The sequence below is a fragment of the Monodon monoceros genome, unplaced genomic scaffold (genome assembly GCF_005190385.1).
Source record: "Monodon monoceros isolate NGI ecotype Baffin Bay Population unplaced genomic scaffold, NGI_Narwhal_1 Super_Scaffold_16, whole genome shotgun sequence".
NCBI classification, from domain to species: domain Eukaryota; kingdom Metazoa; phylum Chordata; class Mammalia; order Artiodactyla; family Monodontidae; genus Monodon; species Monodon monoceros.
The window spans coordinates 51671445-51686235 of NW_021703772.1; the positions used below are offsets into that span (position 1 = coordinate 51671445).

The 14791-nt window shown below is 38.4% G+C and overlaps 1 protein-coding gene across 3 annotated transcripts in view; it reads left to right on the forward strand.

The window, feature by feature from the left end:
• Positions 1-14791, forward strand: part of CERKL (ceramide kinase like) — a 142353-nt gene that overhangs the window by 125340 nt on the left and 2222 nt on the right. For all 3 annotated transcript variants that reach the window (XM_029224449.1, XM_029224450.1, XM_029224452.1), the window contains 6 exons: positions 2438-2512; positions 3500-3677; positions 3757-3816; positions 4397-4422; positions 4518-4626; positions 8642-8738. In XM_029224449.1, the coding sequence (XP_029080282.1) occupies positions 2438-2512; positions 3500-3677; positions 3757-3816; positions 4397-4422; positions 4518-4626; positions 8642-8738 (545 nt within the window). The remainder of the gene's footprint in view (positions 1-2437; positions 2513-3499; positions 3678-3756; positions 3817-4396; positions 4423-4517; positions 4627-8641; positions 8739-14791) is intronic.

Here is a 14791-nt window from a genome sequence, read left to right on the forward strand (position 1 = left end):
TTTTTGGTTGGATCCCATTTTGTTTCTGGAAATTGTACTCTTTTAGATTATTCAAACAAAAATATGGAGCAATCTATAGTTTTATAATTTTACATCTACTTTCTTCATGAACTTTCCTTTTACATTCAGAGTGTTAAAAACGTTCTTAAGGATTAAGGTACAGGTCAAGCAGAGTAGAAGATGACTGAGATGATTTTCTGATTTCTGGTCATGTCTGTCATCACTGCCAAGTTCAGTGGAATTAAAGAAAAGTGGCAAAGTTGCAAAGCCTGAGAAGACATAGAAATAAAAAAGCAATGTCTAGCATTCTAAGAGGATTTGTACTTTGGCATACTTAGCATACTTCAAACTCACAGGGAATAAATGGTCTTTATTTTCTTGAGTCATGATATGTGTCATTCTCTATTGCACATGACAACATTACATTTTGTTTTTTAATAGTCTTTCTAGAGGAATGCTTTTATGGTCTACTCTTAATTAACCATGGTAATGGAGGAAATGTGTTTCATGGAGTACTGTAATCCATCGATAATCTTAAATATCTCACTCTAATTATGTGGCCTCCTCCAAAACCTTTACCATAAATCCGATTGGGAAGCAAAATTGATTTGTTTTTGCTTTTTCCCCCCACCCATTCCAAGTTAATTAGTATTAGCCAAAGGACAGGCTGTAGAGGGTCAAAGAATAATTGGAAAAACCTAGGTAATTGACTCCTGGTAAAGATCCACTGAGGAACAGGTTTCTGAATCTCTTTTTCTCAGACCTTAGGGTGCACACAAATCACCTGGAGAACTTGCTAAGACATGGGCACGGGGACCCCACTCCCAGCTACTCCCTTTCCATTGGTTGGAGGTGGAACCCAGATATTTCCTTTTTTTTTTTTTTTTGCGGTACGTGGGCCTCTCACTGTTGTGGCCTCTCCCGTTGCGGAGCACAGGCTCCGGACGTGCAGGCTCAGCGGCCATGGCTCACGGGCCCAGCCACTCTGCGGCATGTGGGATCTTCCCAGACCGGGGCACGAACCCGTGTCCCCTGCATCGGCAGGCGGGCTCTCAACCACTGCGCCACCAGGGAAGCCCCAGAAATTTCCCTTTTTAACAAGCTCCCAAGTAATGTTGATGCTGCTGATCCTTGAACCATACGTTCTGGAGGAGGGCCTCTCCATATACATAACCTGAGGATCTTATAAAATGCAGACTATGCCTCCTTAGGTCTGGAGTGGGGCCTGAGAATCAACAGTGTAATAAACATGAAGGTGTAGCCATCGCTGCTGGGCTGTGGGACATATTCTGAGTAACAAGGGTCAGAACATAAACTACTGTTTGATGAATCAGTTAAAACCAGTTTACCAGTTGGTTAAGGGGGACATTTCTTTGCATTGGTTTCACTAGAGGTCTGGAAATCATGAATGCTTAGATAGGTACCTCACGATGACTATTGTTTTAATGACAGTCCTGCTTGTGAAGCTTCATTGACTCAGCTTCTCCAGCTGAGCAGCCCAAGCATAATACATCTGTTCAAAGTGACACAAACCGAAGGGATTACATATGACCATACAGGAAAGTTCCTGATTAGCTAGCCTTTGTACACAGTACATCCATGCTTTCACAGTTCTTGGCTGTTACTGGACTTAAGTCAAGAAAAATGTAGCTTCTTAATTTTAAATGCTTTTTACCTCCTGGGAATGGCAGTGGCTAGCTGGTATTTTCCTCTTCGAAACCAGGCCTTTACCCCAAGATCTCAGACACACACAAATGTTACAGGGGCCTGACTTGAGAAAGCTCTTTCTCTCTGTAGGCTGGTGGGAAAAATTCATGTGGATCTTAAATTATCTTAGTGATTATGGAAAACAGAAACCTATAATGTCTCAATACAGATTCTCAAACTATGGCAAATACCATGGGATGAAGAGTTTTCTTCATCTGGGGTACCATTTTTCAGATTATAGAAGGGATCTCCATTTGGTTGAGAGCTTTAAAATGTATTTAAAGCATATCTTTTGTACTTTATAGTGATTTTATACTTTTTTCTTAGTTATTATTTGGCTTTTTTTGTGTTTATGCATTTGTCTGCTTTCCAGAGCCATCCTTCTGCTGTTGGTGTGCATTTTGGTAAAGAAGCCTGTTTATTAAAGTTGAATGGAGCAGACTTTGATGTAACTAGCACTTTTTCAGGTAGAAAACAGACATTCATGATGGAAGAAGCTGTGAGCAAGTAGATACTATAACTTGTTTCCTAATTTTTAAGTTATTTAAAGATTAAGTAATAATTGAGTAGCCATTCAGTGTGCATCTATGATGTGCACAAAAACTTATACACTTCCACTTAATTTTTCATTTGAACATTACATAGTGACATCTCTATAAAGTAGGAGCAAATGGTTAATTTAAAATGTTTGCTATTACTGATCATACATGTTTTAAATTTGATTTGGCAGGATCTACTAATGTATTGGCACATTCTCTTCATGGAATTTCTCACGTGGTAACTGCAACTTTGCACATTATAATGGGTAAGAATTCTTCCAAAGAAGTTTATGTTTTATAAGGAAGTTTCTATTTATATAAGGAAGGCTATTTTATATCCTTCAGGCTTGTCTAAGACAGATTCTTTATCTCTCAAAGCAGAGAAATGTTTGACTAAAAACCAAAAGTCAGTTAGGCAAAGCTTCACTATTTTGACTGCTGATCTTTTCAGAATACAGGTGCTCTAAAGAGTAGTAAGTGAAGTTTTACTATAATCTTGATAGAAAATAATAGAATAATGTTCAAGATCACAATTTTAGAACCAGGTCAGGAAAATCCATGCATACTGATGAAATATATCAGGTACTGTTGTTTGACTACCAAAACTCTAGGACTAGTTATTAAAAGAAAAAAAAGCACAAGAAAAAAATGTTTAGCCAGTGTACTTCCACTAGACCTTTTATTATCTCAACTGATGTAAAGCATGTAAGCTCTAATAAATGCAAATCTGTTAAATCTGAGTTTGCTCTGCACATGTACTTCAACTTCACTTCCTTAGCCATGTTTTGTTTAAAATAGCAGTAAGCTGCAACATTTACCACTTTGTGTCTCTCCCCTTGGTACCTGAAAAAGTTATAAATGGGGCTTCCCTGGTGGCACAGTGGTTGAGAGTCCGCCTGCCGATGCAGGGGACACGGGTTCGTGCCCAGGTCCGGGAAGATCCCACATGCCGCGGAGCGACTGGGCCCGTGAGCCATGGCCGCTGAGCCTGTGCGTCCGGAGCCTGTGCTCCTCAACGGGAGAGGCCACAACAGTGAGAGGCCCGCGTACCGCAAAAAAAAAAAAAAAGTTATAAATGGCAATTGCAGTAATTGTAGGTAGTGAGAGTGGAAGAGAAAATAGGATATTATGGTATAAAGTAGCCTGACATTTTCTTCTTCTCTGAGTAAATAAATATGTCCTCCTATGTTTGCCATTTTGACACCTGGCTCTACTTACTTGCTGACTGACTAATACTCAATATAACATTCAAGGGCACATACAACCAGTCGATGTCTGCACCTTCAGCACCACTGGCAAGTTTCTTCGCTTTGGGTTCTCAGCTATGTTTGGCTTTGGTGGAAGAGCTTTGGCTCTGGCAGAAAAACATCGATGGATGTCCCCTAACCAACGTATGGATTTTGCTGTCATTAAGGCACTGGCAAAACTTAAGTAAGTCTTTTTTTCTTAACCCCCAAATTTCATATCCCAGAGTCAATGAGTGCTAATAACAAATTTCATTATATTTTAGGCCGGAGGAATGTGAAATATCATTTTTACCATTTAACGACCCTCAGGATTTAGAAGAAAGGTAAGTGAACAGCTCAAAGTAATACAGGAGTCTATATCTTTCTTTGAAGCATAAAACTGTTTGATATAAACAGTTTATTAGACTTGTGATCTTTGGTTGTTCTTCTATCGAATTAGTGAAGAATATAGAATCATGGGGTCCTACAGATTCTATTAGGCCATGTAGTTTGGCATCTGTCTTCAGAAACAACTATTCACTCCATCCATCCATCCATCCATCCGTCCATTCAATAGCTGTTTATTAAAGTACCTGCTGTATGCCAGACACCTTGGATAAAATACGCCTACAAACAAACAAAATCCATAGTTTCTGCCCTCATGAGAATTTCTAATGTGGAATAAAAATATTACTCAAAGCCACACAAAGGAAGTGCTCTAGTCTTAAAAGAAATTTTGAAAATCATTGTTACTGATGAATCAATGAATCAACAACTAATGCAGTGACAGAATTGTTCACATATTTTTACTTACTGCTGAATCTAATATATATAATGTTGGGTTCTCTAATCATCTCATGTGTAATAGATGCTATTTTTTTGTGTGTGATGTGATGTTTCTTTGTCTTGTTTTCTTACTTTTAGGAGGGCACAGGGATCTCTGAAATCTGGTGAGTATGAAGTTACCTCCTTGAGAACTGAGCAGGGCTCTATTGACATTTTGATCTGGTGGGGGAAAGTAACCAATCCCTTCCATTACCTTTAGACTGTAATGATCAGTGGCAAATGATCCAGGGTCAGTTCTTGAATGTCAGCATTATGGCAATTCCATGCCTGTGTTCAGTGGCACCTAGAGGCTTGGCACCTAATACCAGGTTAGTAAGCGTTTTTATTGAATCATTGATACTTTTCATTCATTCATTTATTTATTTTTGGCTGAGTTGGGTCTTTGTTGCTGCGCGCGGGCTTTCTCTAGTTGCGGTGAGTGGGGGCTACTCTTCGTTGGGGTGGGCGGGCTTCTCATTGTGGTGGCTTCTCTTGTACGCAGGCTTCAGCAGTTGTGGCTCGTGGGCTCTAGAATGCAGTCTCAGTAGTTGTGGTGCACGGGCTTAGTTGCTCTGCAGCATGTGGGATCTTCCCGGGCTAGGGCTCGAACCTGTGTCCCCTGCATTGATAGGCGGATTCTTAACCACTGTGCCACCAGGGAAGCCCCATTGAAACTTTTCTATAAACCACATTTATCTTTCAGAATACCCTGCTAACTCTTGGCTAACTAGAATATTATCAAGAGGTCATTTCTGAGTTGATTTTAAGGGATTTGTCTTCAGAGTAGGCTGAGAGTAACTGTTATACTGGAAAAATGATAATTTACTCTGATTTTTTAATATCACTGAGGCTAAAGTAATATTCCTTGGGTTTTATTGACATGATCTTATTATTTTATGTCTACTTTATTTATTTACCAGTCATTGAGAATATTATGTTTAATTCTGGTATTCCTTATGCACACCTCTGCCTTTCGATTTTAGTGCAGACGTATACAACCTTAGCAGGAATAGCATGTATGTGTGTATCATACTTTTAGTCAAAGGAAACATTTTAGTTATATTTAGTGTGAATTGTGGTACATCGGAATCTACTGCCTACATTTTCATGAGACATTTTATATATCATTTTATCCACAAGCTATAGCTGTTCCATCTCTTGCACATCCTTTTCTTGTAGTTGTCCATCGTTGGTCTGAAAATATATTTCTCTTGCGTTTCTGTAGAGCATAGAAGAAAGGTGATGAATGTTGCGTAATGTCGTCACCGCTAGATTTTCCCCAAAAGTGGAATAAAAGAATGACTTATGTATGTACTTTGGCAATTCATAACATCATTTTAATGATTAGTTTCAACTTCCCTGCAAAATATTTAATCTGAAGGATTAACAGTTGGTAAAGGGATTGATTTAAAATGTTTTCCTTGGCAATTGTTAGGAAGGTAAGAAAGAGGGAAATATCCAAAGTTAGAGAAGAAGAGGAACTTTTTTTTTTTTTTTTGCGGTACGTGGCCTCTCACTGTTGTGGCCTCTCCCGTTGAGGAGCACAGGCTCCGGACGCGCAGGCTCAGTGGCCATGGCTCACGGGCCCAGCCGCTCTGCGGCATGTGGGATCTTCCCGGACCGGGGCACAAACCTGTGTCCCCTGCATCGGCAGGCAGACTCTCAACCACTGTGCCACCGGGGAAGCCCGAGAAGCTATTTTAAAAATCAGATGTCAGAGTCTCATTAATTATCTCTAGTGCTGGAGCTTGTGTGGTTTAGAAATTGAGGCTGATTGTTTCCTCCCCATACCCTCAGAAACCCTAGATAGCTGTGCATCTCCCTAGTGTAGTTTCCCCCATGAAAAGTGAAGATCTGAAGTGAAGATCTGGCTGGCTGACTAGAGCTGCATTCTCCAGGACTCGACACAATGCTGCTCTAACCCTACGCCATCTCTGACTCTCGTGTTTGCTCGAGGACCTTCGTGGGAAGTAGTCCTGCTCTCCTGGGAGCAGTAGATTCATGCCTCCGTCCAAGCTGCTCCAGTCATTTTCCAGCTGGCCTGGAATTCCACTGCTTACTCTCCAGGTTCCATCTGCATTGATGAATTTTTCAGAGGAGGATGATTATTAGAGATGTCTTCTGTGGATTGTAAGCTAACATGCCATTTTTTTAAAGGCCTTTACATCAGAGCCTCAGCTGACCAAGTATTCAAAAATTTAGCTTCTGGATGATTCAGCGAAATTGCAAAGGAGTTTCAACTTCCACCTTTATTTATTTTTTCACAGGAAAGTATAATTTACTTCAAAATACCTCAGTGTGAGTTGCTGATAGGAACTAATTTTTTTATATTCGAATTTTTCTAAGATTATATGCATTAATGTATAGAAGATATTTAGAACAGTGCCAGGCACATAGCTTGTGCTTCAATTACTAATAAGTATTGAAACGTAGACACGTGAAATGCTTTTCATGTTTACCAGTAAAAGCTAAGTAATTAAAAAAGAATCAAGAATGCACAAAACACTAATGTTTTGGTACTATTTTTTTTTTTTACGTCTTTATTGGAGTATAATTGCTTTACAATGGTGTGTTAGTTTCTGCTTTATAACAAAGTGAATCAGTTATACATATACATATGTTCCCATATCTCTTCCCTCTTGCGTCTCCCTCCCTCCCACCCTCCCTATCCCACCCCTCTAGGTGGTCACAAAGCACAGAGCTGATCTCCCTGTGTTATGCGGCTGCTTCCCACTAGCTATCTATTTTACGTTTGGTAGTGTATATATGTCCATGCCACTCTCTCACTTTGTCACAGCTTACCCTTCCCACTCCCCGTATCCTCAAGTCCATTCTCTAGTAGGTCTGCATCTTTATTCCGGTCTTACCCCTAGGCTCTTCATGACATTTTTTTTTCTTAGATTCCATATATATGTGTTACCATACGGTATTTGTCTTTCTCTTTCTGAATTACTTCACTCTGTATGACAGACTCTAGGTCCATCCACCTCACTACAAATAACTCAATGTCGTTTCTTTTTATGGCTGAGTAATATTCCATTGTATATATGTGCCACATCTTCTTTATCCATTCATCTGTCGATGGACACTTAGGTTGCTTCCATGTCCTGGCTATTGTAAATAGAGCTGCAGTGAACATTTTGGTACATGACTCTTTTTGAATTATGGTTTTCTCAGGGTATATGCCCAGTAGTGGGATTGCTGGGTCGTATGGTAGTTCTATTTGTAGTTTTTAAAGGAACCTCCATACTGTTCTCCATAGTGGCTGTACCAATTCACATTCCCACCAGCAGTGTAAGAGTGTTCCCTTTTCTCCACACCCTCTCCAGCATTTATTGTTTCTAGATTTTTTGATGTTTTGGTACTATTTATTTCCAGTTGGGAAGAGGTGACGTAATGCGTAAAAGGAATGGTGGACCCTGGATTAAGCGCTCTGGTTCCAGTGATTATTTTGTTTTTCTCTGTCTTTGAACCAATCACTTAAACTTCGGGGCTTCTTTTCCTTCTACATAAACTGAGTAAATGACTGGGTAATCTCCAAGGTCCCTTACAGCTCTAACCTGAGCTTCCATAAGATTTAAAGAGCTCTTTTTTATGTCATCATTGTTATTCTTGGAATAACTTTATATTTGCACTGAAACTGAGCCTAGAAGTCATTTGCGCATATTTCTGCAAACTGCCTTCTAAAGCTAGATGCATCTGTGAGTGGCTTTTTGGCACTAAATCACACCTCTAAATTTGCAGCCTCTTATATTGAACTGAAGAGTTATGCAAGATTAAAATGTTCAGTCATTTAACTGAACATGTGTGGTAGCATTTGTTCACTCCAGTTCATCCATCCAAGAGCCTCTGATTTATTTGGTTTCCTATGTCACTTAGACCTGCCCATAAATAAATATTTAAATCACACTTTAGATTTTAAAAAGTGTTGAACTAGTTGTTAGACCATTTGTATTTATTAACTATCGTACAACACATCTTTAAAAAAATACATGGTTTCACACTTAGAATCCCTAAGTAAGTACATTGGATTTCAAATTATGTCTTGATATGTGAATAGGATGCATGATGATTCATTTTTTAAGAAGTGCTTGGTGTCAGTGCTTGGTGAGAAGGAAATCAGTCAGTTGTTTAATAAAACTAATTTGAAAGACTGTTTCATTTAAAAGACAGCACAGCAAGATATGATTTAATAATTTTAGGTAAATTTAATGTGATGGTGATTTATCTAGCTTGCCTACAACTTCTAGTAAACATTATTTGTTAGGAGGAATGATACAGAGTAGTTTCTGATGTACTCTCTTAATAAATATTTTAATGTCAAATACAAATATTTAATTTCAGATTAAATAACGGAAGCATGGCTCTTATAATTTCACGAAACACTTCTCGACCAGAATTTATAAAACACCTGAAAAGATATGCAAGTGTTAAAAACCAGGTACAGTAAACCATTTAGATTACCTGTGTGCAAAGCAATTAATCATGGGGAGAGAGATGCTGCGAGAGTTGACACCAAGTCCTGCCTTGTAAGAAAGCTTTATTTTCTTCTGAATGCATTAACCTTTTTTTTTTTTTTCAATTTGTTCTTTCTTCAAATTCTGAAAAGTATCCACCAGTATTAATATGGATTGGCCTTTTTTGAATTGTGGGTTGGTGGTTATACACATTTATGTGTGTGTGTGCAAAGAGAAAATAGAAAATGTAGTGTTATACTGATATGTGAAGTAAATTAAGGATAAAATGACATACTCAGCTGTTCTTCAGAATGAAGAGTAGTGAAATCTGAGATTTTTAGCCTTCTTGATTTTATGGCAGCAGACTCCCTCTAAAGTTATGACCTTTGGATTTTCCTGTTGTTTAAGATCAGCCTACTTACATTGATTGAAATAGATTTGCAGAAATATATTTTAAAATACACTACTTTTATATAGATGTTATTTATTTTATTCTAAACTTAGGATGTGTGGTGGTATTTGTAGAGATAGATAAAACTGTATTTCCATTCTTAAGGGATTTGTTTTAAAGAGAAGCAGTAACTGTTATAAGCCATATTGTTTTGGCAGACATTTTGAGCCGGTTATTAGGAAACCGATCCAGAAATATGTGAATGTCTGAAATTATGAATCATGAAGTACATAGTATGCATGTAAAACCCTACAGTCTCATACCTTCTTACAGGTATAAAATTGTGCCTGGATGTAGCTGGGGGAGAACAGATGGGGGAAGGAGAGTAAATCCAGCCGGTGACCAGCAGCTGAATCTTTCTTACATAGGTAGCCACTGCAAGGCTCTCATTTTTGCTTCTTTATAATTTTAAACTTTCTCAGGCAGGCTTCATGAAGTTTCAGTTCTCCTCTGCCTACTACATTATTTGATCAATGTTTATTGAGCAACCAGTTGAATGAAATGTTTAGGAAATTATGTCATAAAATTATATACAGTCCTATTTTCTTTAAATATAAATCTCTAAGGAGACAAAGTGGAAAAAAGCTGATATAATGTAGGTTATAAGACTAACTGATAACTTTATGTGTTTGGGAAAATAGTGATTTATTGATTTTTAAAGGAATGTATGCCTTTTCAGATGTTGCTAATTTTGTTTGCAATTTTATTATTTTTCTTAATCCAAAGCAATACATGTTCATTGGTTTTTCTGTAAGTCAGAAAATAGAAACAAGATAACAATATATATAAAAAGCTCTCAAAATTCTATATTCCAAGAGATAATGAGTGCCATTATGTTGGTATAAACTTTTCCTATTCTTTTTCTATTAAATAAATATGAGAACTTAAAGGAGTAATAACCCCAAGGTACTTACCCTGAGAAGCTGTATATTTATTTTAGGGAGGCACGATTGCACAGATTACTTACAGAAGTTCTCTTTTGGAATTGCCTAAGGGGCAAATGTCTTAGGTAATTTTTGTAGACATCCTTTTTTCATTACGAAAGTAGCTTTCTTCTGACTGTAAAAGTAATAGATGCTTACTATAAAAAATAAAGACAAAGATAGTAGTGAATGTAATTCTGTATCTATAGGAAAGTGAAGTTTTTCAAAAGAAGACCATGTTATGCAAGACATAACCATTTTTCTCAGGTACTCAACCAGTCATATCTTGCTTTTGATACAAAAAAACTATTGCCTGTGTGTGTGTGTGTGTGTGTGTGTGTGTGTGTGTGTGTGGTTCATTAGGCTTAACTGATTGGCTCAGCTCTTTCCAAAAATTCAAGTCCATGCTACTGCTCTGTAGTTTTTTGCAAAGAAATTCTAAACTGTTTTGCATAATAGTATATAGTAAGAATAATTGGATTGATTCCCAAGGTGACTGCTTTCAAGCAATGTTAATCTGATACATTTGTTAAAAAATCACAGACATACATATACACATATACATGTGTATGTGTAGTCTCTTTCCTTCATGGTGACATGTTCAAAAATATAAACTTATATAAATTATGTAATATTATAAAGACCAGATAAATGTAAGATTATATAATCCACTCTCAATTAGTAGCAGTTCTGGTATCCAGGAAGGGAAATGCGGCACTTCAGCCTAAGGAGAGCAACAGTCTAGGTCTCTGAACCATCTTTCCAGGTTGAACTGAATGTTTGCGTATCTGAACAATTGTAGAATGTACTGAAAACCATCATTTGTAGGTGACGCATCTTGCGTTTCCCATCTCTGTGTGAAATAGATAGAGGTAAAAATTCCTCTTCAGGTCTTTTCAACTCCATCCTGTAGCTGGCCTTTGTTTCCTCTGTTCATATTGAAAACATTCCTTCGTTTGCTTTGACCCTCATTTTTGTTTAGGGGGTTTAAAAACCCTTGTTATTCCCCAGGGATTTGTTTGTAACCTTCTTCTCATGATACTTTTTCCTGGGTGATCTCACTGCTTCCCATTGCTTGAACCACTATCTGAACTTTGCACACTACCAAGGGTTCTCTCTTCCTTTCTGATTTGCAGGACCACTGTGCCTTCCTGTGTGCTGAGAAGGTTATAAAACTCACAGGCATCTTGAGTCCAGCACGTCCACTACTTACCTTATCGCCCTCTTCCTTGATGGTGCTCCTTCTGTGTTTCCCTACAAAGGGCAATGGCACCACTCTCTACCCATCCTGGAGTTACTCTGGATCCCTCTCTCTCATTCCTCACAACCAGTCCACCAATTAATTCAAACCTTAATCCCTTCTTGCTTCCAATAGCCTCCTTCTGATCTTTCTTTTCTCTGGTCTTCCACACTGCATTCTAGAGGGATTTTTCTAAAATACATATCTGATTTATCTCCTGCCTAATTCTTCAATGTGTTATTGTCATCAGGATGACATCAAATTTCCTCAGTGTGGAATACAAGGCCCCTTGTATTCTAGCCCTTGCCTGTGTCACAGCCTCGCTTCTTGCCATCCTCCACCAGATTTCTCGTGCTTTGGTCATTGAATTCGTTTTCTCGGGCTGCCATAACAAATACCACAGACTGGGTAGGTTTGGTTTCTCCCAAGACCTGTCTCCTTGGCTTACAGATGGCTGCCTTCTGGCTGTGTCCTCACTTGATCTTTTCTCTGTGCATGCACGTTCCTGGGGTCTGTCTGTGTGTCCCAATTTCCTCCTTTTATAAGGACACCAGTCATATTGGATTTGGGCCTACCCTAAAAGACTCATTTAACTTAATCACCTTTTAAAGACCTAATCTCCAAATATGGTTACATTCTGAGGTACAGGGAGTTAGGACTTCAACATATAAATTGGGGAGAGGGGGGACACAATTCAGCCCATAACACCATATGTGTCTATGTTTTAAAATCAAATATAGGCATTAACATACTCTGAAAAAAAATTGCCAAAATAGCAGTGTTGCCATCAGTATCACACTATGCTTGATCATGGCATCTCTCTGTATTCTTGCAAACGTGGTTTCCTCTCTCCAGAGCTTCTCTTCACCTCCAGGCTAATTCTTCTGTGTTAAGACTCAGCTCAAGAGGGCAATTCACCCAATATCCTGAGCCTGTTTGCCTCTTCTCATTTCTCTGTGCTTATACCATCATGGCACTTATATATCTATCACAACTGTAATTGTTAACTTCCCTTCCTCATGCCCCAAACACACCCTCACACGTGATATCACGCTCTTGGCTTCCCTAAGTCCCATCTAACAATGTCTGTGGCTTCCTAGGTAATAAACGTGCATGCATGGATGAATGGAGCTTCATTTTGTGAAGTGTGCACATGAAAACTGATGATGTAAGACAATAGACTTACTGGTGATGGCCATCAGTTCCTGACGCTCCTTGGCTTTAGCTGCATGGCTCAAGTCTCTGACCTCTTCATCACATGACATTCTCCCTGAGTGTCTATCTTCACATGGCATTCTCCTCTCTTAACCAGGACATCAGTCATATTGGATTAGGGCCACCCAAATGACCTCATCTTAACTTGATTACATTTGCAAAGACCCTATTTCCAAATAAGGTGACAGTCACATGTACTAAGAGTTAGGACTTCTAGATATCTTTACGGGGGACACAATTTAACCCATAATGGCCAGTGATCACTGACTCATTTAAAACACATTATTTTGGGACTTCCCTGGTGGCGCAGTGGTTAAGACTCCATGCTCCCAAAGCAGGGGGGCCGGGTTCGATCCCTGGTCAGGGAACTAGGTCCCACATGCGTGCCGCAACTGAGAATTCACATGCCACAGCTAAGGAGCCTGCCTGCCGCAACTAAGACCCGGCACAACCAAATAAATAAAATTTTAAAAAATGTTTAAAAAAACAACTAAAACACATTATTTTCACAATGAATGAAAAATGTAGAACATTTTACAAGTGCAGTGTGAAGCGTGGCCCCAAACCTTACACCTGAAATGGGAAGTCTAATGCAGTGACTATTAGGCAGTTTTAGAGAGAGCCGTGCTTTTTCCAACAGAGAGTTGCTTGGGGCCTGCTAACCCTGTACTTCAAATAGAACAACTGTTGCCATCATGTAACCCAGTATTATCCACCATGTAACCCATGCATTATTCAGTATAAACTATAAGATCTGCTGGACATTGATGTTTCCACATATTGCAAAATAAGGGTATTGGGGAAAATAGTTTTCTGGCAACTTTTAAAATTCTGTGCTTCATCGAGGTTTATATGTGAAAGAAGGGAAAAAAACATGTAGATAATATATTTGTGATAAACCTCGTGCCATTTACTGAAAACTGAAATAAATGAGTAGTTGTGCATTTCTACTAAAAAGTTACTTGGCTATCTTATTTCAGAGAATATATATTTTTTCACTATAGTTTCCTTAGGCAAGTAAGAAAATTTTAAATTTTTAAAAAATTTTTTACTGGAGTATAGTTGATTTACAATGTGTTAATTTCTGCTTACAGCAAAGTGATTCAGTTATACATATATATAATATTTTTCATATTTTTTTCCATTATGGTTTATTGCAGGATATTGAATATAGTTCCCTATGCTACACAGTAGGACCTTGTTGTTTATCCATCCTATATATAATAGGTGGCATCTGCTAATCCCAAACTCCCAATCCTTCCCTCCCCTGCCCGCACCTTGGGAACCACAAGTCTGTTCTCTGTGAGTCTGTTTCTGTTTCGTAGGTAAGTTCATTTGTGTTGTATTTTAGATTCCACATATAAGTGATAGCATATGGTATTTGTCTTTCTCTGTCTGGCTTACTTCACTTAGTATGATAATGTCTAGGTTCATCCATGTTGCTGCAAGTGGCATTATTTCATTCTTTTTTATGGCTGAGTAATAGTCCATTGTATATATGTACCACATCTTCTTTATCCATTCATCTGTTGATGGGCATTTAGGTTGTTTCCATGTCTTGGCTACTATAAATAGTGCTGTTTTGAACACTGGGTGCATGTATCTTTTCGAATTAAGGTTTTGTCTGGGTATATGCCCAGGAATGGGATTGCTGGAACATATGGCAACTCTATGTTTAGTTTTTTGAGGAACCTTCATACTGTTTTCCACAGTGGCTGCACCAATTTACATTCCCACCAACAGTGTAGGAGGGTTCCCTTTTCTCCACACCCTCTCCAGTATTTGTTATTTGTAGGCTTTTTAATGAGGGCCATTCTGACCAGTGTGAGGTGGCACCTCATTGTAGTTTTGATTTGCATTTCTCTGATGATTAGGAATGATGAGCATCTTTTCATGTGCCGATGGGCCATCTGTATGTCTTCTCTGGAGAAGTGTCTATTTAGATATTCTGCCCACTTTTCGATTATTTTTGTTGTTATTGTTGTTATTAAATTGTATGAGCTGTTTGTATATTTTTGAAATTAAGCCCTTGTCAGTCATATCATTTGGAAATATTTTCTTCCATTCCTTAGGTTGTCTTTTTAATTTTGATTATGGTTTCCTTTGCTGTGCAAAAGCTTATAAGTGTGATTAGGCCCCATTTGTTTAATTTTGATTTTATTTCTATTGCCTTGGGAGACTGATCTAAGAAAACATTGGTATGATTTA